This window comes from Ananas comosus, linkage group 2 (assembly GCF_001540865.1).
Source record: "Ananas comosus cultivar F153 linkage group 2, ASM154086v1, whole genome shotgun sequence".
Taxonomy (NCBI): Eukaryota; Viridiplantae; Streptophyta; class Magnoliopsida; order Poales; family Bromeliaceae; genus Ananas; species Ananas comosus.
In genome coordinates this window covers 610338-636873 of record NC_033622.1, presented here as the reverse complement: position 1 = coordinate 636873, position 26536 = coordinate 610338, and the positions used below count along the sequence as shown (strand labels likewise).

The window sequence follows — 26536 nt, the reverse complement described above, 5'->3', positions numbered from 1 at the left end:
CGGCCGTCCGTTCGATCCTGCCGCGGAGACTTGATTTTCAAGTGTGGTCACGCGCTGTGAGATCACCGCGTCGCGTTTTGGGTCGGGCTGGGCTTGGGTTCGAGACCGGGTCGGAAACGTGCTCCGCCGTTTTATTTACCTGGGTGCGAATTTGCTTGACTTGGACCGCGACTTAACTCGAGCTTATTTAGAATGGTCCAGTTACGGCGCCCTAAATCTTAAAACTTATAAATAATAATGGCTAAAATATTAAAAAAATTGTAAATCTCCACTGACTTTTAAAAATTTATATTTTATTCACTTAAAATTTTAAAAATATTTTTTAAAAATTATGCCGTTAATTGAAAGAACCAAATAATCAGATTATTCTTATACTTGCTTTAGAAATATAAATATATATATAGAGAGAGAGTTGGGCTAGAATATTATTAATAGTCTTTTTTGCTATCAAGTTTTTAATTTTCGGATTAATTTTTTCATCATTTCTAACCATTGAATTAAATATTATAATTCAGTGGGAACCATTCAATTTTAGGAGATCACTCAATTTTAAGGAGCTAATATCATTCTAATTCTACAGTTTTTCATCAAAGGGTTAAAAACTTGATAGCAAAAAAAATATTTTGTTATCAATAGTATTTCAGCCTATATATATATATAATATTTTTACTGTTTTAAAAGAAAATTTTGTTATAAATTATATGAAATAGATGAAACAATAAAAAAAAACTCTAGCAGAAAGGGGTTAAGTATATTAATTTGAAATTTTGATGGGATAAAATATAAATTTTTAAAAGTCATAAAGAGAATGTGAAAAAATAAATATTTAAAAGAAATTTCTGAATTTTAGATCTCTCTTCCCTGTAGAAAATTCAAAATGCATTTTTATATGTTTGGAAATCTTTGATTAAAGACATGTAGATTAAATAAGTTTTTTAAAGAAATTTTGACTTTGTAGTTTCAAGAAAAATCAAAATCTTACCATCAAAGTTGATAGTTTATTTTTTTTCCCCCCATTTAGCTGATACTATATTCTATTTGACATAAAGAACATTTTTGGCTATCTTATTTTTACAAAACTTTACATTCAAACTCAACAACTATCTAAAATTTTTCAATCTAACCAAAACAGTGTCAAATTATTATAGAATTATAATTAATGTAATTCTACATAAAAAAAAATTAATTAAAGCACAAGATAAAGTAGAAGGGTAGACTTTTGCAATTTAGCTGAACTCAAATTTAGCTGAATTCATTCGAATCCAAATCTAAATTAGGGATGTCAACGGATCAGTCTCGGAGCAGTCTTTGTAAGGTACGAAACCGCATTAGAATAAAAAACTAAAAATTCGCGTCCCAAACCGAAAAATCAAACATGAATATTTAATATAAAAATATTTAGTTATTTATTAATATATATGAAAAAATAGATATTATATATAATGTAAAGCTACTATACTATCGAAAATATAGAGAATTTGATACTTTCGATTTTTTTACTTTTGGATTAAGAATTGCACGATTGGAATAATTGCGGTCCCTCAGGATTGAGTAGTATCTCTAGGGTTAAGTGAGCTCCACAGAGCAATAGTATTAATCTAAAGATTAGAAATGATAAAAGGGGCTGATCTAAAAGCCAAAAAGTCGGAAGCATCAGATTCTCTATACTTTCGATAGCATAGAAACTATGACTGAACATGAATTGGCCAATTTTGTCCATAATTGAAATTATATATATTTAGTATTAATTAAAATCGTTCGAATTTGAATTTGTATAAAATTTTGAATAATTGTACTCATTGGCTTCTTACTAGGGATGCAAATGGATCCGAGCTAGTTGAGCTCCCATCTTGATTCACTCCGAATGTGGCGGTAAGTAAAAACTGAAAAAGTAAAAAATATAATCCATTTCAAATCCATTCTGATCTGCTAAGTAAATGAGTAGAATTTTTTTTTTTATTTCGATCATTCAAAAATTTACTTTTGTTCCGATTCATTCTGAATAGAGTGATAAGTGAGGATTAATATGATAGTATACAACGACCCAGCACACTAGCAATAGTAACTTATTGGGTCGAAAGATTAACCTGATAATATGTAACGATCCGGTCCATTAACAATAATAATTTGTTGGGCCCAAAACTGTTGACCCAAAATGTTTAGATTCAGTTATTATTATTAGGATAGGGTGGCCTGATGTAGAATAGACTGTCCTAAACACAATCTAAGATCAATAGGTAATGTGCAAGACCCGATCCTAACTATTTCAGTCAAGACTCATCTCACACTTCCGACTGGTAAACCGACTCTAATACTTTAGTGTATTATTACCGACTTTGGCTCAAATAAGACTCACCTTATATTTTTGATTGGTGAACTAACATCAAATGTAATGACCTAACTCACTAGTAATAATAATTCGTTGAATCCAAAACCATCGCTTCAAAATAATTCAGTTATTATTATTATGATAAAATTCTCTTATATACTTAATAATATTTTTATTTTCATCCGATGTGAAAATATTAGAGTGTCAGGTAATAAATGGAGCGATAGACGGGTCCCGCCCCGCCCCGGATCCGCCCTAAAACCGCATAAAAGTGCTTTTAGAATTAGAATAGGCGGTGAGAATACCATTATTAGCGTAAACCCGCGGATAAGCATACCTCCCGCCTCAGTAACAGCCTCTCACAACTTTTTATAAAATGATGATTACATGCAGCGAATCAAAACCCCTCAAAAAAAAATAAAAGAAATATATATATATATATATATATATATATATATATATATATATATATATATATTTGAAAAAAAACAGGTGACTGTTTCTGGAGAGTTCCTGGGGGGAGGCATTGGGTTTTTCTCGACCCCCCTTCCCCCTCCCTCGCTTCTCTCTCTCTCTCTCTTACGAAACCGCTAGGGTTTCCGTGTGGGAGATGTAGCCGCAGCTCTTTGATTTTAATGGTGAGGTGACCTCGAGGTGCTCCAATGGCGGCGGGAGGAAAGAAGAGCGGCGATCTCTACGACGTGCTGGGGTTGAAGAAGGAGTGCTCCGACGCCGATCTCAGGATCGCGTATAAGAAGCTCGCCATGGTACGTTGTAGAGAGAGGAACCCTAGTTTCTTTCTTTTTTTTGGGTTCAATAATGAGATTTGGAGCAGTGGATTCTCTCGAGGGCTCGATTTTTCGCCTTCTTTTTGTTTTTGTTGGGGAAATTTTGGATTTGAAATCGATATTTTTGCGGTAATTTTTATTTGATTTCGTTTTAGAGTAGCTCTGTATAAACTAATCAAAAATAATTAATTTGCTCCTNATATATATATATATATTATATTTGAAAAAAAACAGGGGACTGTTTCTGGAGAGTTCCTGGGGGAGGCATTGGGTTTTTCTCGACCCCCTTCCCCCTCCCCCGCTTCTCTCTCTCTCTTTCGAAACCGCTAGGGTTTCCGTGTGGGAGATGTAGCCGCAGCTCTTTGATTTTAATGGTGAGGTGACCTCGAGGTGCTCCAATGGCGGCGGGAGGAAAGAAGAGCGGCGATCTCTACGACGTGCTGGGGTTGAAGAAGGAGTGCTCCGACGCAGATCTCAGGATCGCGTATAAGAAGCTCGCCATGGTACGTTGTAGAGAGAGGAACCCTAGTTTCTTTCTTTTTTTTGGGTTCAATAATGAGATTTGGAGCAGTGGATTCTCTCAAGGGCTCGATTTTTCGCCTTCTTTTTGTTTTTGTTGGGGAAATTTTGGATTTGAAATCGATATTTTTTCGGTAATTTTTATTTGATTTCGTTTTAGAGTAGCTCTGTATAAACTAATCAAAAATAATTAATTTGCTCCTCTTTTCAAATGTATGGAGCGTTTTTAATCCAAACATTGCACATTTATTACACTTTCAGTCTCTAACCATTAAAAAATTCCATTTTTTGTTATAAATTGATATGCAACATGCTTGAAACGAACTACTATACGACAAAAAATGGACTTTTTTTTTCATTTAGGAGCGAGTTGCAATACTACAATAATACAGGGACTAATTCTTTGTTTTTTTTTTTTTTTTTTTTGTAGTTTTCATACAAACTACAATGTAAGTTTTTACTCGAATAATTATATTCTAATTAAAAAAATCGCTTAATTTTGTTTTTGTTTTTTTAAATTTTGGACGGTAGAGATGGCACCCGGATAAATTCTCGGCCTCGGGAAACGCGAAACGCGTGGAGGAAGCGAAGGAGAAGTTCCAGCAAATACAGGGAGCCTACTCCGGTTTGTTTTTCGCTCCGCCTCCTCCATCTCTTCTTATTTATTTTTCAGGACAAAATATTTATTATGTTACGCTTGGCTAAATTATACTTTTGGTCTCCTCGCTCTTCAAATTTTAATTTATTATAAATTTCGATTCAAAAATTTTAAATTATTATAAATTAATTTTCACAATTTAATGTAGTTGGGTATATATTAATATAGATCACTCATGTGCAAATAATTTAATAATATTATAAGAAATGATACAATAATGATTAAAATGTATTATTAATTTTATGTTGATGATACGTTGATATTTATATAGTCGCCTAAACTAGATTTTAGAATTTAATTTAAAAAATTAAAATATTATCGTACTCGTTATTCGTAGACCACAAATATAATTTAGCTAATATGTTGCTATCATTAATCATTAATTATTAAATTAATGCACAACTTGCCAATTTTTAAGCCCCACGTTACATCAAACTAAAATTCTCCTGCTTTTACCGTTCGTTCCTAGCGCAAGTGGCAGAGGACTTGATGGTTGGTACTCGAGGTCTCAAGTTCGAGTCCTAATTGATTCATATTTTCAGCTAAATTTTTTTCCAAATAAAATAAAACGAAGCGGGTAGCATGCTATCAATGTCTCAAAAAAAAATTTTTTTTTTTTTTAGACAAACTCGAAATATCATTCCTGTGGTTTTGCACTTTTTTACTATTCTATGGTGTAAAGTGTATCAAGTTAGTGTTCTGTAGTTTTATTTTTATTTCGTTAAATTATACATCAAAAATTTTAGATATTCCATCTAGATTTATCGAATATTTACTTTAGTATTTTTTAATTTTAATTTTGTCACTGATTCAACAAAAAAAAATTAGCAGAATTGATAATAAAAAGATAAAAATAAAATCATTTGGTAGTAAATTGATATTCTTTAAACCGCATGGTACTAAAGTGAGAAAATACGAAACCACAAAAATAATATTTAAAATCTTTTAATTAATAATAATAATAAATAAATAAATAAAAGGAAGAGATTTTATGGGAGGTTGTGCATTCGATTGGAACAGTTCTCTCCGACTCCAGTAAGAGATTCCTGTACGATGTTGGGGCCTACGACAGCGACGACAACGACGACGACGATGACAACGTTAGTGTTACTTTAACGGTCACGGGGATCCGTTACCGCGTGATTTTATTTTTATTTTAATTTAATTTTTATTTTAATTGGTTTTCGTTTTGATTTGATTGGTAATAGTGTGTTTTTTCTTTGCTTTTTTAATTTTTTGGTTACAGGGGATGGAGGAGTTTCTGGGAGAAATGGCCCAGATGATGAGCCAAACAAAACCCAGTGTAAGCAAATTTGTTGGGTAAATTGCATTATCGGTCCCTGAATATTTAGTATGGTTTGTGTTGGTCCTCAAACTTTTAAATTTGATCTGTGATATATCAAAATTTAAAAGTTCAGCGGGTAAGATGATTGAGTAAACGTCGACCGTTGGATTCTGACGCGGTGGGGTGCTTTGTGGGCCGTTCGATGCGCAGGAGAGCGGCAACGAGACGTTCGAGGAGCTGCAGCAGCTGTTCGTGGAGATGTTCCAGAGCGACCTGGGCTCCGGATTCGGCCGCAGCGGAACCCACGGTTCTAACGGCCACGATCGCGCCTCGTCGTCGTCGATGTCCCCCCCGGGCCCGACGTCGAGTAGTAGTAACGGCGGGAGCAGCGGTAACAAGAGGGATAGCTCGGCAATGAGCTCGGGGAAGGCGAGGACCGACGGGTTCAACCCGAGTTCCAACGCGTTCTGCTTCGGGGTGAGTCACGGATTCGAGCCCGATTTGTTTTACCTACATAATCTAAGTGCTTCAGCGTATGCTTTTTATTTATAATCTAAAATAAAATAAAGTTGTGTTCCATAATAAATATTATTATGGGTTTAATAATAGGAAGGTTTTTTTTTGTGGAGGACTAAAATGAAGAACTAGGCTAATATACTATTAATAGCACTAAGTTATTGGTGCTATTAAGATTTTGGCCATTGGATTAAGAGATGTGCGGTTAGGATGATATGGGCCCTCTAGAATTGAGTGAGTGGTTGGTTGAATAGTATGATCTAACGGATGAAAATGATTAAAAGGATAGATCTAACGGCGGAAAACTTGGTAGTACCAAGTGCTTTGTGCTATTAATAGTATAGTAGCCGGACTCCTAAAATAAAAGTTAGGATAGAGATAAGGAAAAATTTTAACTGGCCCAGTGAGATCCCTCTTGTAGCTGTTTAGCTTGTCTTATCTAATAAATATCCCAAATAGTACCCAAAATGTTATTCCCAACAGCAACCTAATTCTTTTGTTTGTTTCGCAGATGGTGAAGTTTTTAAATTAAAGTTGATTTTCAAGCAAACTAAGATCCAAATGAAAATTATTATTTGTTTTTATAACAAAGGAACTGGAGTTTCTTCAGTTTTACTGTTTATTTGATATGAAATGAATTGCATAAAACCAAAATTTTCTTGTTCTTAATATTTATTTTTTTTGCATTTTTATTTTTGAAAAGCTTGAGTTTTGGCTGAAGGTAAAGTCGTGATCAATTAAACAATAAATGTGAATATTTATGGTCGAAAATTACTTTATTCTTCTCCACTTTTGGTGTAACAAGCGCGCCCTTAGGATCAGAGCCATTTCTGTTGTTCTGGACTGCAGTTTTGACTTCGTAATTAGTCGCATATTTTGTTTCTTTAATTTTGCTTAAATGAGTCAATCGCTCTTAAACCGCCATGTCGGCCGCAGTAATCAAGCTGGATCATGCACCGCTTATGTTGACTTAACAATGTTTCCCTTCGCAAGAGATTAAATCCACATTAAAAGCCACTTTTGTGGTTGGATCGTACCGGATAGTACGTGATTAGTGAATTGATTACAACTTTGTTAGTAGTACTAGCAGGTGGAAAGCTGGCTTATGATGGTACAATTATTATATCGCGAGCCTTAAAATTTCATTTTATTTTATTTTTCCATGCTGTTTCTTGGTAGGTATGTAATTAATTTCGCGTCGCGATTAGTTAAAAAGCTTACATTTGAAGATTAGAGAACTTTATTTCTGGGGCCACATTTTTCTCATGGTTATTGGTAGATCTCTCCACCACACTTGTGTACCTTCTAGATGCCCCAAAAGGCCACCTCTTGTGCATTAATTTGATGGATTAAATGATTAGTAAATTAAACTGTAATCCTTTTGTCTTTGTTACCTTTGAAATTTCCATTACTGTTGTTAATCGCCGTGATTTGTTCATGTTTATTTCTTTTTGCAGATAAACGATTCGGGGAAACCGTCGAGAGGCGGAGGTGGAGGTAACGGTGGCGGTAGCAGTAAGAGAAGGAACGGGCGGAAGCAGAAGGTGTCGTCGATGTAGCACGACGTCTCATCCCTCGACGCCGAAATCTCCTCGGCTTAGATATTAATCGATCCTTTAATCTCTTGTTAATTCACCATTCGCCACCGCGTCGACATTGCAGGGGGGAGCAGAGAGTGAAGTGTGTTGTTCTCTTTTTAGTTCAGGTTTACTTGTTAGATTAATGAAATGGGTTTTAACTTATGAAACAGTGTGTGATCTTATATTCGTTTAATTTAGGATTTGTTTGGATGCATTAATATATTTATATATATATTTTTTTGGGTATTGTTTGATCGCATAAATCTTATAATTAGGAGTGGGAAAGATGTTCTCAACTAACTATAAATTGAATTAGTGTTTGTATTATTGTGGGGTAATTTATTCTGATATTTTAAATAGTATTAAGTGACGTTTCAACCAAATTTATAATGTAGGCTTCGTAGATCTCGCTAGAAGTAGAGAAGAACATTTTTTTATTTAATTGAAGTTGCTTGATAAGGTATAAAGGTAAGATCAACACGTCTCTCGACGCTTAAGATTATCTCATAAATATTTTATTTCAAAAAAAAATTTTATAGCTTGGTTAATTGGATTAGGTTGTCCATGTTTTCAAATGTGAATTAAATTAGTATTAAAATAGAATTATCTAGAAGTGGATGAGTTCATATATATACGTGGACACAAAAATTTTAAATACCACCCTTATAGTTCCATACTTTTTCATTTTAGTATTTTATAATTTAAAGTGTATCAATTTAGTGTCCGATTCATTTTTATTTTTTTATTATTGATTTCACTAATTTTTTTGTTAAATTAGTAACAAAGTTAAAACTAAAGAATACTAAAATGAATATTCAATAAATCTAGCTAGGGTATCTGAAATTTTTATATATAATTTAACGAAATATTAATGAAAGAGCTGGCGAAAAGATAAAAATAGAATCATAGAACACTAACTTAATACACTTTAAACTATAGTTTACTAAAATGAGAAAGTGCGAAACTACAGGGATGATATTTAAAGTTTATAAAAAAAAAAGATTATTCTAGATCCTCTGAGAGTGTCTAAGTTCCTCTGATTTTTTAAAACCGAAAGCTCATTAACAAAGAAAACAATAAAAAAGATTATTCCAGATCCTCTGAGAGTGTTTGTTATGTAGATATGAGATATATATAAGTTGGATAGCCGTACCGGACAAGGAACATTCTCTTTTTTGATATAATTCTAATTCTAATTATGCGTAGATAAGGATGCGTTTCTTTCTCTTTTTCCATATAGAGTAAAGTCATTTTTGGTAAGCTACCTCAAAAAGTTTGGACAAAAAATTGTTTTTAACTTTTCGTCAGCGCAAAAGCTTCAGACATTCTATTCATCAAACACTCTTTATAAATTAAATTTGATTTGGGCATATTTACGGAACTAGATGGTACTAAACTCACATTTTTGTAAAGTTAGGTCAAATAAATACTAAACAATCGACAAGGTAATTTTCGTGAGATAATTACATTGTGATAGTGAAATCCACTAATAATTCTATTTTTGATCATGCAAAGTGGGAGCTTCCCAGAAACAATGAAAAGATGATGTGTTTCTGATTCACACTTCCCTGGGTGTTCCCATTTCTTTCATGGACCACTAACAACTCTGAGTAAATTACTTTAATGCTTTGGTGGAACAACCAAAGCCACCCAATTTAGGGTTTGGTCATGTGTTTATCAAATGAAGTTGCAAGAGGAGCCATTGATGTGACTCACATGGTCTAAAATTTGCTAATTTATACCTAGTACAAGGCACGAAATATCTCTTTCGATCGTAAATTTTGCTTTATCGGCTTACTGCTTACTGTATGTAAAAAACCAAATTTAGTGAAAATAAAAATATTAATCGTATTGACCGTGTCGAATGAGTTAAGAACAAAATCGTCTTTCTTTCGTAGACCGTGGTCGACAGATGGAGTTAATATTTCTACTTTCAGATAACTTAGTTTACGATAACAAATTTATCGAAAAATGACCCCCCAAAAAGGCCTAGAATGTCTCCAGTGTTTGTGGGGCCCCACGCAATTATCCAATCAATAAGGAGAAAATTCCAAAATCATGAACTTAAATAAAAAAAACAAAAAAAAAGGACAAGAGGCCCAAGAGGCTCCACTTACACACCCTACTTTAGCCATTGATGGGAAACGTGGGGCCCAAATTGGGCTCCTGGGCCCATGGGGCCCATTACAAATGTTTCTTTTTTTCTTTTTTTCTTTTTTTTTTGTGTGTGTATTTGTTGTGGTGGGCGCATTGCTTGAAGACCATTCCAATAAGGAGCAAAGATTATTCAGAAAATCTCTCTAGGAAAGATTGTCTGATTAAATATCTATGACTATAAACAGTAGATTAGACCGTCTCTCTAGAAAAAAGATTTTTTTTTAATTTCTTCTCCGGACAAATTTATGCTAAAATATTGTTTAAGATTGCACAGAGACTACGTTACATATGGTGATGGACGCTCTACTTGAAGACCATCCCAATAATGAGCAAAGATTATATAGAAAATCTCCTTCTGAGAGACTGTTTGATTAACTATCTATGACTATTTTTAACATTCGTGTACTATAAATGATAACTAGTAGATTAGTAATACAATTTTTTTCCCAATGAATCTGATCTGTACTAAGATACTGTTTAAGGTTACATGTACGAAGGCTGTGTTATGTACAAAGAACAACATATATATCTGTTGATCGCAATGATTCAGTTAAGATACAATTTGTACGGTTCATTTGAAACCGAACAAACTTTTCTTTATATGTTTTTGCCCCAACTTCCGTTGCGGTAACCCTCTGACTCAAATTCTGTATATTTTTAAAAGAGGGTTGGGATCTCCAACTTCTTTCTGAAAAGCCATTTGGATACAGCTGCGATTGGAAACAGTGGTTGTTAAATGCAAACAAAGTGTTTCATGATCAAAGCGATAGATAGACAGATAGATAATAAAGCTGCAACAAATTAAAAGGGGATTGTGGGCTCTGCTATGCCTTCCCAGTTGGTTTCTGGTAGTCTCCTCAAGTGGGCAACTTGCGAGTCCAGTTGATGGTGACCTTGTGTGAAATAAGTTGTTGGCTCAGTCCTTATAGCCTAGACTTGGTGCACCACATCATCCGCGAACCACTTAACCAATAATGAGATAATAATAATATTCATTGTAAATCTTACTTACGACCCTCGATAACATTTTTTTTTCTTCTTCAGATATTGATATTCATAGTATATACTTCATATATAAACCAATAGATCACGATCTTCAATTGTTATTTTTAACAGAACAGAATTGAGATGATTTCAAGCGATTAAGTGGTGCACAAGGTCCACCCAAGAGTTTCTTATATAGGAGAGTTAAAAGAGGTGGAGTTTCTTATAGTCCACTTGGGGAAATACATGCATGTGAAGATGCATGCTTTTGTTATGTGCATATATAAACACTTAACAACATGTGCAGGTACATTGCTTACTAGATATACATTCATTATGATATGGGAAATACATGCATGTGAAGATGCATGCTTTTGTTATGTGCATATATAAAATATATAAACACTTAACAACATGTGCAGGTACATTGCTTACTAGATATACGTTCATTATGAGATGAGATGAGATGAGATGTTTCATAATGTTTGGAGTGTGAGTTGGATCCTAATGTGTTGTTAACTGTGTTTCTATTGTCACCATCCAAAGCTTGTCCTTTTCCTCCCCCACTTTGTTGGTTTCAAAATTTGGAAGTTCAAATGATTATTTCACAGGACACGTCTTGATCCTATAAAAAAATCTCAGATACTTGAATAAACTCAATAGGATTAATACGTTGCTCAGATTGCCCAATCTTGAACTTGGGGTTATCAGAGCCGATAATATCATAACAAACCTAATTAACTCGATGATGCAAGAGAAAAAGTTTTCAAACTTTGAGCCGGAGTTTCACTTTGATTTTTAGGCATTTCGGCTGAATATTTATTATTTTATTTTTCAAACATGATTTGAGTTCAGTTATTTATTTATTTATTTATTTATATGAAATATTCGTTTACTTTATGTAGATAATTATTTTAAATTTTTTTTATTCCTCGAAAAATTTTATCCTTTTCCATACATATAAAATTATACAGGTTAGGTACGGTCCAAACAGAGCACACTACGCACGCGGTACAGTCACCTCCGAGTAATCGTGACCGTGGATTTTTTGGATACAAACCCGCGAAAAAATTTATTTTGCAGCGAATAGGCCGATATTGTAAAGACGGTGAGCTCACCGGGGGGTTACCACAACGTGTCGTTATTGGGCCTTGATATAAAATGATGGCCCACATATTCAGACCCTAAACGCGGGCCCAAACCCGGCCTGGCTCGGCCCGGCCCATAGAGGCTAAAATTCGGGCCGTGCCGGTCCGGGCCGAACCTGGGATGGCCTGTTTTTTTTTTTTTTTTTTTTCTGTTTTAAGTATTTTTATCTTTAAAAATCTAAAATAATAATTTTTAGCTACTAAAAAGGCTATTATAGTTAAAAATAATTGAAAATTAAAAAATTCCAAAAATTATTCGATGTACAAGTTTAAAAAATCTATAAATGTTTAAAAAATTATTTAGAAAGAACTGAAAAAAAAATTAAATTAAAAATTATCAGAATAAATTTAAAAAATTTTTATAAAATATTTGGATAGATCAAAACTGAAAAGTAGTTGTTTAAAAAATATTGGCCTAAATCTGTAGGCCCAGCAAGGCCAGATTATTTGGGCGGGCCAGGTCGGGTCGGGTCGGGTCGGGTCAAAGCAAAGGTCCGACCCGGAATGTGGCCCAGCCCGTTTTACATCTCTATATATTTGGTGGTGAACAAACTCAAAAACTTAGAAACTAATTGATTTTTATTCATTTGCTAATATATTTTTAAATTTTTTAGTACATATATATATAAATTTTAAATTTTTTAGAAGATAATTTATCTACTATATTTTCTTAGAAAATATATGATAACTTCATTTAAATTCACATGATAGTCGTAGGCAATAATTTATAGTTCTATTTTTTTTAATATATATCAAATTATGTTGGTATGTTTTTCATGAATCTAAAATTTAAGTATGTATTTTAAAATAAATTTATTATAATTTTACTTCATATTTAATTCAAAGATTGAAAATTAATTTTCTTCCGCTTTAATTATTTTTTAACTATGAAGTCAAGTTTGATATCCAAAATAAAATTTAGTTTGATTTGATTTGATTCGATTCCATAACTAAAATATATGTTTATGAATCAAACTCGAAATTTAAATTTAAGAATTTTATTTTTTTAAATTTAAATAATTGTTGATTTGATAATCCAATTCTTAAAAATCATTCTATTTTTCAAACCCGATTTGCTTTCGAAAACTATATATATTTTAAAACTGTGTCTGGAATATTTGTTTATTTTATTCTGGTAATTATTTTGAATTATTTTATTTCCCAAATTTTTTAAAATTCTTTTTTTAATAAATATAAATATATAAATTTATCGGGTTCGGGTCAAACGGAGCGCCCAATGCAGCGCCCATTCGCCCATCAACAAGTGCGGTACGCTCACTGCCGAGTAATCGTGACCTCGAATATTTTTGACCCCAAACGCGCGAGAAAAATTATTTTCAAGCGAATCGATCGACCTTGTAAAGGGGGTGAGCTCACTGGCGGTGACCAGACTCACACAGCTGATGCGGTAACCTTACCGCACCGCGTCGTTATGTGGGCTTAGAAGGTAAATGATGAGCCCACTTATTTTGGGCCAAAACGGGCCAAAACCCGGCCCGGCCCTTCTTTCGACCCTTATTTATTTATTTATTTATTTATTTATTAAGTTTTGAAATATTTTATCTTTGAAATTATACCCTAAAGAAACCTAAATATTTGTTAAAAATATTTGTTACGTATATAAAAAAGTTCACAATTTTTTTTTCCCTAGAAAATTTGAAATTTTAAGTAATTATTTGGATAAGATAAAAGTTTGCTTGCCGAATTTTATAAATCTTTTAAAAAATTGTTTGGGCAGAACGTAACAAAAAATAAAATTATAAATTTAAAAATTATTTGAATGAAATTTTAAAAAAAAATTTAAAAAAAATACTTGGAAATACTTTTTAAAATTAAGGTCACAAGAGAGAGCTGTACAGGCCCGGCCCAGATCCGTAGTGCCCTTAACGTTCTTCTCCTCCGAGTCCAATGCGTCGTGCGGTAACTCTCACCGCCCAGTAAACGTTACCTCAATATTTTTTGGATGCAAACCCACGAAAATAAATATTTAGCGGCGCATGAGAGGGTGTTGTGGGCGGGGTAATCTCACGGTGGTGATCAGACTCAATAGTAGCTACGCTCTCGTGTACTCCGCCTGGTGAGAGGAGAGAAATGGGCGGTATTTTCACCGTCTTTTCTCCTTACAATAAATCAATCNAGTATATATTTAGAAACTGAATTGCATAAATTTTAAAATTTATTTACATAATAAATCAAAGGATCGCAAAATTGACAGTTTTTGACAGCTTGTATAAGCTGTTTGCTTGTTTAACGGTATAGAGCAATCCAAATCACTTGAATTTTTGATAGAAAATTTTTTTATACTATTCAGATAACGTCCGATCGTGAATTGGAAAAAAAAAAATCTAACCTTGATTTTTAGAAGTCAGAAGGTTATTCGCTTTTGACCGTTCATTTTTCGACTCTTCGATAAAATTGATAATGATTTTTAAAAAATTATAAAATTATGTTTCTAAGTATTTTCAATACAATAGTATAGATCAATCTTAAAGGTGACAATTATCAATTTAGAGTTCCGATCATCCAAAATAACTTGATAAAACAAATTAGGAGAATATATATGTTCCTTAAGAAATGTCCGGCAGATGGTTGAATTCTAGAGAAGTTGAAGTTGTGTCGCGGACAAAATTGTCCTGTGGTGCGGAACGTTCAAATTGGGCTGGTTCATGGGCCGGCCCATAGGCTACATGGGCCTCTTGTTCGGCCGGGTGTATTGCAATTTGGGCCCGCGTCCTCGCGAGCTCGCGTTGGTTCATGTAGATGTGCTGCTGTAGAAGATTGATGACCCCGACGCTCCCGTAGACCGGGTCTTGCACTCGCCAGTACGCCTCCGCCGACATTGCCTCCGCCGCTTGGGCCCGCTGATGCACTGGCAGTTGCTGCAATGTGGATCTTGCAAGTGTTCATACGAGCATGCATAGTAGATGTTTGCATGCATGCATGAATCTATGCATGTTTATTAATTATATGCAGAGATGATTTCATGCAACCTCAAATCTGAGCCTTGGTAATTAAAGGCTTCACCTACATTAATTACACCTTAGTTTTAGATTGTAAAAAAGAAAAAGAAAAATAAATTTGGCATTCGTCCATTTTATTGCCATTCTAAGTTCTAACCGTTATCTAAATAAATGCGTAATTTTATAGAAGGGGGCGAAATGATCATTTTATTAGTTTTATTAGCAAAGCCCAAAGTGTAATATATGTAAAATTTTTGGGCTAAATTGTTTAAATGAAAAGTACCTGAATGAAGTCACAGTATTAGGATAGTTCTACAAGGTCTACAACTATACATACATTTTACTCGAGTAATGTTTACGAACATATATACATTGACTTACATGTTTGTGCTTAATTTGTGCACGTACGTATGAATGTTTTGCATATACATTTATATGCATGCATGCGGGTGTACGTATGTATATGTGTATATCTACGTATACCTGAAGCATCCGAGCTACATTACTAGCTCCAAAGATCTTGTGGACACAAGCGAATCTATGCGGCAAAGAAGCAGGAAAATAAGGGGAAAGTACACAATCTCGAGAGCATCTCCTCCGTAGATACTTGCACGCGGCGCATCTCCTTTGATTGGATTCATTAATAATAGGAGAGGGAGACGTATTATTGGAGTTATGGGAAGAAGTAGACATACTCAAAAGAACTAAATCTTGTAGAAGATCTAATGAAATCCTGCAGAGAATTTAGAGAGGAAAAGAGCTGGATTTGGTGATAGATTTTGAGGATCTTACGAGGATGTTTAATTAACCAACTATGAGATCTTAATGAATTATATAGGGAAAATATAGCTAGAGTGAGGTATGAAAGGAAGGGTCAACGGCTAGGAGAATTCAAATAATGGCGGTGAAAGGAAAGGAAAGAAGAGAATTGGTTTACTCTCCTTGCTTTCCTATTATTTCTTTTGTGACTGTTGAACTCTTTTAAGTATATATAGCAGTGATTTATACAACATGATTAATCTAAAAAACTTCTGAGGTAATTAATTGCTCCACTGATCTTTTCATTTTATCCAATTTTTGCAATTAGATCCTACCATCATCTTTCTGCTAGACCTTCAATACTACTAACATAGGATCCAAGGCAAAAGCCACATAAATCACTAGTGTTCTTTTACTTTACGCAATTACATAATTTACGGCCGTAAACAACTCGACCTTCTCCACTTTCGGTAAAACAAACATGTTTATATAAAGAAACTTAACATCATGGGCCAATACGCCGTAATCGCAAAAGCAAACCAGTTTCCAATAGCAGATCAAGCAATTAGGCTTTGATATGAGCCAGAGAAAATAGACTTACCAAGGCCTTGAAGTCGAATTTCATTCATATCAATAACATTACTTGCTGCTCTCTTAGCTGCAACCCAATTCACAAATAAACACAAAAAGACTGATTAAACAATCAAACCATAACAGCAGGTGACTTATTAAAAACTTCCTTATTAAAAGTAACAAACAATATCCTTACCGAATTTTACATAAATCGTACAACACGAAAAAAAAGAAGATTGTTCCAATTATACTAGGATTGATTTTGCTTCTCGCTCATCAAGTTTCTTAAACTAGAAAAAGCTGAAGTTTTAGGTAATATATAGGGTGCAATCTGTGGAGTTTGTGTACCATCCCAGTGTCTCCGGCTGGAGTTGCACGTTTTACTTTAGTCCCTGAACTTTCACGTATATTACGTTCTTGACCATAAGTGTATAAACAAACAAAATTTTAAACCTGCTTGAAGAAAATTGAAATGAGTAAGTCCTTCGGTAGGTGAATTAATGTAAAGGTCTCAGGGAATAGAGTTTAACTGAAAAATACAAAGATCTAGTTGCAATGTGTAACGATAGAGGGACTATACATACATCTTTACCCTGTAGGGTTAGTGACTTATGTATCAACGAGGGACGCATGAAGAAGAGAGTGGAAATGGTGCATGGCCATTTCAACAGAGGGTGCATATCTTCCACTGTCATAGGCTGGTGATTCCAATCCCCTCTGAACTCCTTCGCACAGTGCAATGTCTTCAATCTGTCACCAAATTCCACAAAATTTTAGCAAGCAAGAGCAAAAAATTTAGGTAAAAGGAAACCCTGTCATTGTTTTTTTACTTTGCCAACCCTGAAATATCTAAAGAGCTAAGCCTTTAAGTTGTACATTTTTCTGTCACGTAGCCTCCTTACTATCGGTGTTCCTTAGGCAATATATAGGTCGATGGGTTAAGATATAGGTTAAATATATCAGGTAGGCAATTCAAAAAAATGCAATTTTCCAGTGGGTAGAAGAGAGAAGAAAGGCCAGTCCATTTTCCTTACCTGCACTCTTTCACTATCTTCTAAGCTCCTTTCAATGAAAGCCTTGTCATCCTGAGTAATCAAAATTTTTTTTTTTTCCAAAAAAGAAGAAGAAGAGCTTAAGTGGGAAAAACATCACAGAAACCAGATTAATGGATAATGATGAATTTGTTGCCCATACAAAGATGAATCGCATTAGACCAACTCTTTTGTTGCTTATTCATAGATACCGCTGGAGAAGTATGTTGAACTAACTCTAGTTTCGACTATATGTTCGAAAAGAAACGGATATTTCTGTAGATATCGTCAACATATACGTGTTATCTTGCACTTCAAAGGGTATATAGGCAAAATTCTCCCCGCAGAAACCAGATTCACACAGGATAGTAGGAAAATACGATGCTATTCTAAGGCCAAACTGGAAAAATAAGCATTATAACTTACAGCCAGAGATGGATCGAGAAAGTAATCAAATATCACTTGGCATTTGGTGGGGCCTAGAGGAATTGCTAGATTAGTATCCATCCATGGACCATACCTGCATTTAGAAGGTAAATAAGAAAGCTTCTTCACATCAACCAAAAAAGAAGTTGAAGAGACAACTTTTTGTATGATGGGTACCGATTAATCATAAAGTTTGGATACACGAAGGCGTATATCGCTTTTGATCCAAGCCTATCAAAGCTATCCTGCTCAACTGAAGCACTCTCACATCTTTGAACACTAACCTTCTCGAACATCTGAATTACAGCACCACAAGAGGCAAAATAAGAAAGATGATTCCAGAATAGTGTGACAGGATCAAGACAAACATGCAGTTACTCTAATATTCCAATTCTTGCTTGGAAATTAATGCCAACAATTATATTTATATACAGATTTACATAATGATTAACAATCAGAAAATTCTCTATAGAGAGTTGCTATTACAAGAGTTTCATAGGAGTTCAACTCAAGTCCTGATGCAAGACCCTTATGGGCATATGGAACATGATAGCCACCATCTAAATAATTGTCACAAAAAACCTGCATGAAGGATAAACACAGTATCATAAAAAGCAGAACAGATAATACCATATAAATTTAGCATGTAATTGCTAGACTGCACATACGCGCATAGATACATTACATACATACACACACAAACAGGAAAAAAATAAAAAATTAAAAAGAAATATGAATTGCTTGGTTTTCTTCAAAATCAAACCTTCCAATTACATTCAATGGTGTATTCACGTCGGCTAACATGCTTAAGCGAAGTATCAATTCCGTTCGTACTCAACAAGTTTGAAGCACTCCCCAGCCATTCTTTTCCCACAATGTCTTCGGTGATATCTTGTTGATTCAGGATTTTCTGGTCTAAATTTACTAATACAAATGGGCCCCAGGTACCCACGTTAATTGATTTTAGTCCAAAGTTCTGCCCTCGAAAGGAAAAAGAAAACAATAATAATTTATGTTATTGAACTACAGATCAAACAATAGTTGTGAAAATCTAGTAAAAATGCATCATACATTTTTATTGAAGTTTTTAATTCCTGATATCCGAGTAGCTTTCAGAAGTACTCCATCCAAGCCGTAGGTCCATCCCTAGGTGGAAGAAATTAGACATGGATATAGAACAAATAGTCATGAACATGCTGATAATTAGCATGAGCAAATGAAAAAAAAGGTGGTGTCGCAGGAGAACGCCTTAAAGTAGAACTTATCAAAAGCAATAGAGTGCTGAGAGAATAAGAGATGTTCAATGGTCTGATAGAGTTTAGGGCCAGCCAGGGTGTTCGTAAGGTACCCCTAATATAGCGAGAACTCTCTTGCAAAAACCAGCACAATTACCATTTATATAAGGACTTTCCCCACAAAAAAAAGGGCATCAGTGGAGGTGGCCAAAAGATAGATTTCAAGGAAAAGAAGATAATTAACTAAGTCGGAAAAGGAACTGAACAAAACAGAGCCATTAGGAAAGAACTTTTTGTCAATAAGATGATGAATAGAAATCATCAACTTTCAGGAGTCAAATGGATTGCAAAGATTAAGAAGACCACAAATTACTAGTAACTTATGACTGCATAAACTTATCTGAAATTTGCTAGAAAGAGGCAACTAAGAATTATAAACACTCACATGATAAGGGCATTCAAAGCAAGACTTCTGCCCACTTCCAAAGGTAAGGAGGGACGCATGGTGGCGGCATACATTGTGAAAAGCGCGAAGGTTTCCATTAGCATCCCGACAGATGACAAACTCTACATTTCCCAATCTGTTGTTTCCTCCTGTTAGATCCATGAATTTAAAGGAGTGTTTGCAGTACTCTCAGTTTAAAATAGCACTAATCATTGCTTAGTTGATTTTGGTGGCTATCTTATGACAAACGGACAAAAAGAATATCTCCATATTGCGGAAGAAGTGCTTTTACCTCATCACTCTAGATTTCCAGAAGAAGTTATTTTTAAATCAACAGTGATAAATCTACTAACAAGCAATGAAAATCCAAGAATGGATGAACAGAACAAACTTCTTATACAGGATTTAGCAGTGACAGAAAAAAAAAATTCAAAATAAATCCAAGAATGCTGCGCCTTCGTTTTGTGACTTTTACATGTTACAGAGGAACAATATTTAAGCAAGTGGTCCTACAGATAATTAAGCAGGCGGTTGGTCCTACAACCATATGATATTAGATGGTAAAATGGCGCACAGATTATGGGTACACACCATAAAAAGAAAAAGAAAAGTACCTTCCAGCAAAGAAATCATGTGGCTTGGCGACTTGTTCGGTGTAACCTGAAAGCCGGTAAATTTTAGCTCCGTCGGTTCTCAAGCAGAAATGTACTTCTATAGTAAATTAAAAAGCAGGAAGAGATCTAGCTAGACATGAACTGAATATCTTTATCAAGCAGGTCCCAGGTCCCTTTTAAACTCCACTTGGTTGCTTCCTTGTTCAATAATTTCTAGAGAGGGCATTTGCATGCAACTCCCGGAAAAAGTACGGAAATTGCACATTTGTCCCCTGAAGTAATTAAATCTCAAATGTTTTCCTCTAAATATTAAAAGTTTGCAAGCATATCCAATATCCTTTCCGGTTGACTACCACCAGTTGACTGTCGATTTCTCGCCATTAGGACCGTGTTGCCGTTCCAAAAATTCGTCATTTAGAAGTCGATTTCTCACCATTAGGACCGTGCTTCCGTTCCACAAATCCATCTTTTTAGGAGTTTTAGGGAGCGTTAGGAAGGTTAGGATTTATATAAAATGACAACGTAGAGAAGTTATAGATGAAAGCAACGAGTTAGTTACGAAATATTTTCTACCGTCACATCGGAAATGGAAACCTATATGTATATGCTCTCGCCCCAACTCCAACTATAACGATCCAACTTATTAGCACTAATAACTCGTTTGGCCTAAATGACCATCCTAAAATATTTAAGCTCAGTTATTTATTCTAGTCTACCCATCACACATGAGTCCGTCACACTCTCTCATTATTCTATATGGGACTATCGGGGTTTCATATACTTGCCCCATTTTAGACCCTGACGTTTCGTCAGCCCAATCACAAGTATAGTCCAGGATTATTGGGCGATGTGAGGCCTAGCTCACACTTCTGACTGATGAACCAACTCTAATACCAACTATTCCAAGACCACTAGTACTGATAATTGAGCTTAAGTATTTTAGCTGATAATTTGGGCTCAATGAGTTATTAGTGTTAGCGAGCCGGGACGCTCCAGTTAGAATGCTAGATAAACCTCAATACCAAAAGGACCCTCAACCGTTTAAGGAAGGTTACATATCGTACAAAAGAGAAAGATCACTTTTCACACAAACCCAACTCCATCAACACACCATCAGATTTCGTACAAATACCTAAACAACTATTCGTGGAAACAAAGAGATGTACTAGAGATTGCGAAATTACCCACGGCCCGCCACCCGCGGAAGAAGACGCGATCGAACTCGAGGGCGAGGAAGGAGGAGTCGATGTACCACATGCTCGGCGGAGTTAGGGCTTCGGCGAGGGGGATCGTAGGGTCGAACGCCTCCACCATGCTCCGCCGAGCCTCAGCGGCGGCGGCGGCGGCGGCGGAGGAGGAGGTCGCCAGAGAGGGGTGGTGGCGAGAAAAGCAGGGGATCCAGTGGCGTAGGGAGCGGGTCGAAGAGGAGGAGGTGGTGGGAGAGGGGGAGGGTTTGAGGATTAGGGTTTTGGACGAAGAGAGCGCGGCTAGGGTTTCTCCGATCGCCATGGGAGGGAGAGACGAGAAACACGAGGTGGATCGGAGAGCACCATTGGAGAGTGAGTTTGAAGGAGGGTAATATTTATGGAGAAGTCCCTGCCTTATCCCGATATTGCTGCTTGGTTTCTCCACCAATTAATTTAACACAAATTAAGTGCCTGAACATTTTAATAAAATAAATTAGCTTTTATTAATTTTGGTGAAAATAAATTGAACATTTGAAATTAATCGTTTAATTGTCTTGGTCTCTGAGACAAAAATTTAACATTTTGAATCGATCATTCTCATCCAATTTCTGCTTTCAATTCAATTTGATATAGGATTTTATAAAATAGTTGTTGCCTTAGTAGCTTATTATGATTCACAACTACACTCTTATACAAAAAAAAAAAAAAAAAAAAAAAAAAAGGGAAAAAAATTAGGAATGACATTTTATGTGAAGGTTAAAAACTACATTTTATGAGTTTATAATCTCAAATTCATGGAAAAACAAGGACATTACCAAGATAGTAAATACACTTTTCAACCTTTTATAGTAACTGTATCTAAAATTTGGACATCAACAGGACCATTTCTTATATAAAGCATGTTTTTGCACAACTTGAGAACTCATCACTTAAATACTGCAACAAACAACAAACAACAACTCAACTTCAATTAAACTATCTAACTCAAACTCATATTGCACCTTTCACATACAGTAGATCCTGTTTCCGTCACCGCATGTCGCAAGCGCAGTCCGAAGAGAAGCCGGTTTCGGGATCATTTTCTCGAGCTGCTGCTGCTGCTGCAGCTGCTATTACTACATTTGGAAAACAGTATTTAACAGTAGCACGAGTAAGCGACATGGTTCTTCTTGGAGATGTAAGTCGAGAGGAAGTCGGAGGCCAGGGCGGAGGAGCCAAACACCTGCGAAGGGACAAGGATTTGGGTCCGGCCCGAAGCTATTCTCCTCCCAGCCACATTGCCATAGAAGAGTCCTGAGATGGCGGGAATGAACATGTCGCTTTCCGAGCAAACATGAAAATCTAGGGCTTTCTCCAGCTCGGCGCTTCCTGACTTAAGGAATTCGCCCTTCTTCTCTGCAGGTATAATGTCATCCTGCAACGAAAGCCCAAAAAAAAAAAATCAAAAAACATCGGCATGCACAATGGTTTCCTTGATTTATCAACTGAATCAGAGCTAATGAACAAACAATCTTCATAGATAATGCACAATGTTCGAGAATACAATGTCGGTACAAATTTGGCCCTAAACTTTGCATTTTGTCGTACTTTTATCTTTCCCTTTAAATTTTTCCATCACATTGGAGAGAAATATACATTTGTCCTTTAACCGCCACGCCATCAACTTTATAACTTTTCATATGGCAATTCTGTTGGGTGTTTCCATCAAATTAAACCGAGTAACTCAATGAAAATGCTAAGGTTGCAAGTAAAGAATGAAGCTTTAGGGACCCATTGAAACAATTGAAAGGTTAGGGGACCAAAATGAGCTAGGCTTATAGATTTCGCGACCTTAAAATTGTTGTGTTTACCAGTAAAAACTGTGGATATGAACTAATAAAGAAGAAGATGACTTGCCTTGGTATAAGTTTTCGGGAAAGCCTCCTTTAAGGGATTGAGACTCTCGTGCCACCAAGTCTGAGTTAGATAGACAGTAGTATCCTGGCTAAACCCAACTTTCCTGAGAAAATCGGCAACCTCTTGAGCATTGTAACAACTCTTCCTCCTCGCGCCTCCACTCACTTTACAGCTCTTCTTCTCTAACATTTCAACCCTAAGATCGACTGCCACAAACTGGCCATCTGTTTTCCTACTAAGTGTTTTTAGCCTCTCGACCATCCTTTCTCCTACTTCGTTAATCTCTGGTTTCAATTCCAAACTGCTGAACATTGCTAAACAAGCGGTCGAATCCAGTTCTATATTCTTCTTTTCCCTCAGTCTAAAGCTTATCGATTGAAAAACAATTGCAAGCCTTAAGTAGTTATTGGTTTGGAAAATTGGTTTGATGCTTTCGACAATGAAGTCTTCTGAAACCCTGTTGGGAACTCTCACAACTGCTGGCTGTCGAGAAGCTAATTCGTCGGGAAGTGCTTTTACTACTTTGATAACGCCATCGAGGCTCCTCATGAATTTGTCCACATCATACATATCTTTAAAATTCCTGTATAGTTTCACAAGGATTATTTTGCAAAGTTGGCACAAAGTTTGAAACCAATGATTGATCATCGATTTGATCTGAATGTTCTGATTATTGATAACAGAAAGCGTCATGAAAAGTAATGAAATGACTGTATGTCGCTTTATATTATAGGTGACAAGAAAATAAGTCCTTGGTACCAACAAAAAGTAGGGGCTTGTTTGATCTCGTCGAGACTTCTTCAGGAGTGCATTTTAAGTAGAGCTGTTCAAAGAAGTGCTAAAAGCTTCTTCATCACAATGCCTTTGAGCTCAGCTCCCTATGCAGTAGAAGTAGAAGCTACAAAGTTGAGTTTCTACTTTAGGGAACTAAAAGCTCATTCTAGTTTTCCAACATGGCAACAGCTTTCAAGGCACTCCGTTTCATTGTCTGTAACACTCCGGGAATGTGCTACATATTATAACAAACAATCAGATTGTATCGGGACAACTCGCGTTGGGAGGGTCTAAGGTGCTTACATATTATTGCCTGAGGTAATCTCATGCGCATAGATATGGAAATGAGAAAAAACACAAAACCGTGGAAATCTAACATGCCTACAAGTCAGGAATCAAGTAAAAATGTGCAAAGCGATGAAATGAACATCCTCTTAAATTGTTTACCAATGCATGGCAACAGCTTTTCCGGTAGAGAAGCTGTCCAAGAAGTCAAGCTAGACAGGTCTGTGATGAAAGAATTTTCAACTTCTATGACAACTTCTATGAGAGCACAAATAAATTATTCATGTTCAGAGCTCTTCGTTGATTTTAGTGCCAACACCGAAAACACCGATCTCTAACTTGAGGTGGTGAATCGGTAAGAGCGAAAAAATAGCTATGACAGACTGCATGACATTATTGGAGCAGGAAAGGAAATGTGGGAAGTTTTGCATACAAAAACAACTCCAATTTGAAAGACTTACCGCTTGTTACCTAACTCATATCCCCTGATGTCAGGAAGCACGAGTGTGGCACCCAGATACCTTGCAATTACCACAGCATCTGCCATCTGATCACAGAAAATTCAATTGAAAATGATCTTTCTATGTGAATTTTATTTTGGGTACAGTAACTAATTCCACTACATAGCAAATAGAAGTACAATATGGTGCTTCAAGTCTATGAGATTAAACAAAGAAAAAACTTCCTCCATTCTAAATTATTGGTTTTCTAGTTAATACTTCTCCACATATAATCCAAATTATATGTAAAATCATAACATCAAAAACTGTATCAAACTGCTAATGTTTCATCAGTTTTTTTTTTCTTTTTTCCGTGTTCAGTTTCAGCACTAATAGGCAATATGATTTGCTAGACATGTATATATATATATATATATATATATATATATATATATATATATATCAAAAACAAGAAACAATAAAATATAGCTTGTCATTGTCATACCTGCGAGATATGATATTCAGGGCCACTAGTCAAAGAGAATGTAATGTAACCTTTCGACAGTTCCGCATCCTCTGAAAGCGAAAAGACCCAAAAAAACAAAATCAAACAACAAACAGAAACACCAAATCAAAGAAAATTAAATAGTTATATTCTTCAAATTCCACTTGACTCTGGATGGTGATATCACTAACTTGAACTTGGTTTGTTCCAGCACGGCTTAATCACTTCACTGCGCTCCTTCCATGGCCCCGTGCTATCCCTAGTCGCCTTGTTTATTTTTTCATCAACCTTTATTAAATCAAATTGAACAGTAGATGCTTCTTGAAGCCTCACCTGAGATTTCCCAAATTGGGATATGCTTCGGACTTAGACCAACGGAGTATAAATCGAATGCATGCATTCAACAATCAACACAAAATTTACTCAAATTCATAAAAGATTATTAACTTGAGACCAATAAATAACATGTCCTGCAGGATCAAAAACATATGAAAACAAGTACAGAGCCCTTTGGTCACATGCACTTGCTGTTGCACGGCAAATCTAACTACACGTAGATCCAAATCCATTGTTTGAACTGTTGCATCAGTACCTAACTACTGCAGTTGGAACTGCGGCCCGATTGCCGCAGATGGAACCACACCCAAATCGACCGCAGTTCCAAATGCGGCAATTAAAAATTGTAATTTTTAACAGTAAGAAAGTGCAAATTTTTGGTTAGGATAAATTTTATAACCCAATAACATCGCAAACATGAAAAAATGAAAAGAAAAAAAAAGGACCACATGCAAAGTGAGTTCATATGTTTATAGACTTACCAAATTGGTCGATTCATATTAAATCAATTTATAGTGTCTACAAGATCCCACAAATCAACCAAACATGCATCTTTAATTAGAAACTCTATAAGGCAAATAAAAAATTAAAATCTTATGAGAATCGCGAGATAGTAACACATTAGAGCAGTAGATCCCACTTCGGGAGCTCACGACGACTCCAAATCAAGTAAAAAAAGAGCCCAAATTTCAACCAAAAAAGGGCAAAAAAGCAAATAAATCCAGGAAAAATGGGGAAAAAAGGAGAGATTTGAGATGAGACGGACCACGTCGATGGAGTCGAAGTGGTCGCGCTTGATCATGTTTCCGAGCATCACGAACATGGATATGGTGAGGAACCCCGCGAGCACCTGCCTCGGATCCACCGCCATTGCCGACCACAACGACGACGACGACGACGATCCCCACTCCCTCACACACCTTAGAGAGAGAGAGAGAGAGAGAGAGAGAGGAGATCTAGAGAGAGAGAGGGGCTAGAGGAGAGCTTAGTAGAGAGAGAGAGAGAGAGAGAGAGAGAGAGGATTGAGGAAGCGACGCATGTATAGGAGGCGTGGACAGGGACCCGCGGAAAACGATACGACCCCCGCTTTGTTTTGTTTTTTACCT

The 26536-nt window shown here is 35.6% G+C and overlaps 4 protein-coding genes across 9 annotated transcripts; 1 reads left to right on the top strand and 3 right to left on the bottom strand.

Moving 5' to 3' along the window:
- LOC109726715 (dnaJ homolog subfamily B member 6-like) lies at nt 2809–7921 on the top strand. 2 transcript variants are annotated; one of them, XM_020256507.1, is made up of 6 exons: nt 2809–3096; nt 4168–4261; nt 5315–5394; nt 5541–5597; nt 5790–6056; nt 7553–7921. In XM_020256507.1, exons 1-6 carry the CDS (start codon nt 2992–2994, stop codon nt 7652–7654), a joined length of 705 nt encoding a protein of 234 aa, XP_020112096.1. In that variant the 5' UTR covers nt 2809–2991; the 3' UTR covers nt 7655–7921. The 2 variants fall into 2 exon arrangements, with proteins under 2 accessions (XP_020112096.1, XP_020112087.1); XM_020256498.1 differs by lacking the exon at nt 2809–3096 and adding an exon at nt 3336–3620.
- On the bottom strand, nt 14387–15617 carry LOC109706816 (LOB domain-containing protein 24-like). The gene is made up of 2 exons (XM_020227820.1): nt 15408–15617; nt 14387–14843 (listed from the first exon to the last, which is right to left on the bottom strand). The coding sequence occupies exons 1-2, from the start codon at nt 15615–15617 to the stop codon at nt 14532–14534; spliced, it is 522 nt and encodes a 173-aa protein (XP_020083409.1). The 3' UTR covers nt 14387–14531.
- LOC109726692 (choline monooxygenase, chloroplastic-like) lies at nt 14826–21663 on the bottom strand. Of its 5 annotated transcripts, XR_002220587.1 has the most exons (12): nt 21192–21663; nt 20008–20053; nt 19394–19529; nt 18785–18859; nt 18477–18689; nt 18200–18295; nt 17891–18009; nt 17714–17807; nt 17291–17341; nt 16841–17006; nt 16285–16341; nt 14826–14843 (listed from the first exon to the last, which is right to left on the bottom strand). XR_002220587.1 is itself a non-coding variant. In XM_020256464.1 (11 exons), exons 1-10 carry the CDS (start codon nt 21514–21516, stop codon nt 16866–16868), a joined length of 1296 nt encoding a protein of 431 aa, XP_020112053.1. In that variant the 5' UTR covers nt 21517–21663; the 3' UTR covers nt 15957–16341; nt 16841–16865. The 5 variants fall into 5 exon arrangements, 4 of the variants coding, with proteins under 4 accessions (XP_020112053.1, XP_020112046.1, XP_020112064.1 ...); XM_020256464.1 differs by lacking the exon at nt 14826–14843 and having other exon boundaries at nt 15957–16341; XM_020256457.1 differs by lacking the exons at nt 14826–14843; nt 16285–16341 and adding an exon at nt 16376–16709 and having other exon boundaries at nt 21192–21661.
- LOC109706623 lies at nt 21986–26410 on the bottom strand. Its single transcript, XM_020227568.1, has 6 exons — nt 26197–26410; nt 25286–25427; nt 25095–25165; nt 24611–24696; nt 23091–23673; nt 21986–22608 (listed from the first exon to the last, which is right to left on the bottom strand). Exons 1-6 carry the CDS (start codon nt 26299–26301, stop codon nt 22330–22332), a joined length of 1266 nt encoding a protein of 421 aa, XP_020083157.1. The 5' UTR covers nt 26302–26410; the 3' UTR covers nt 21986–22329.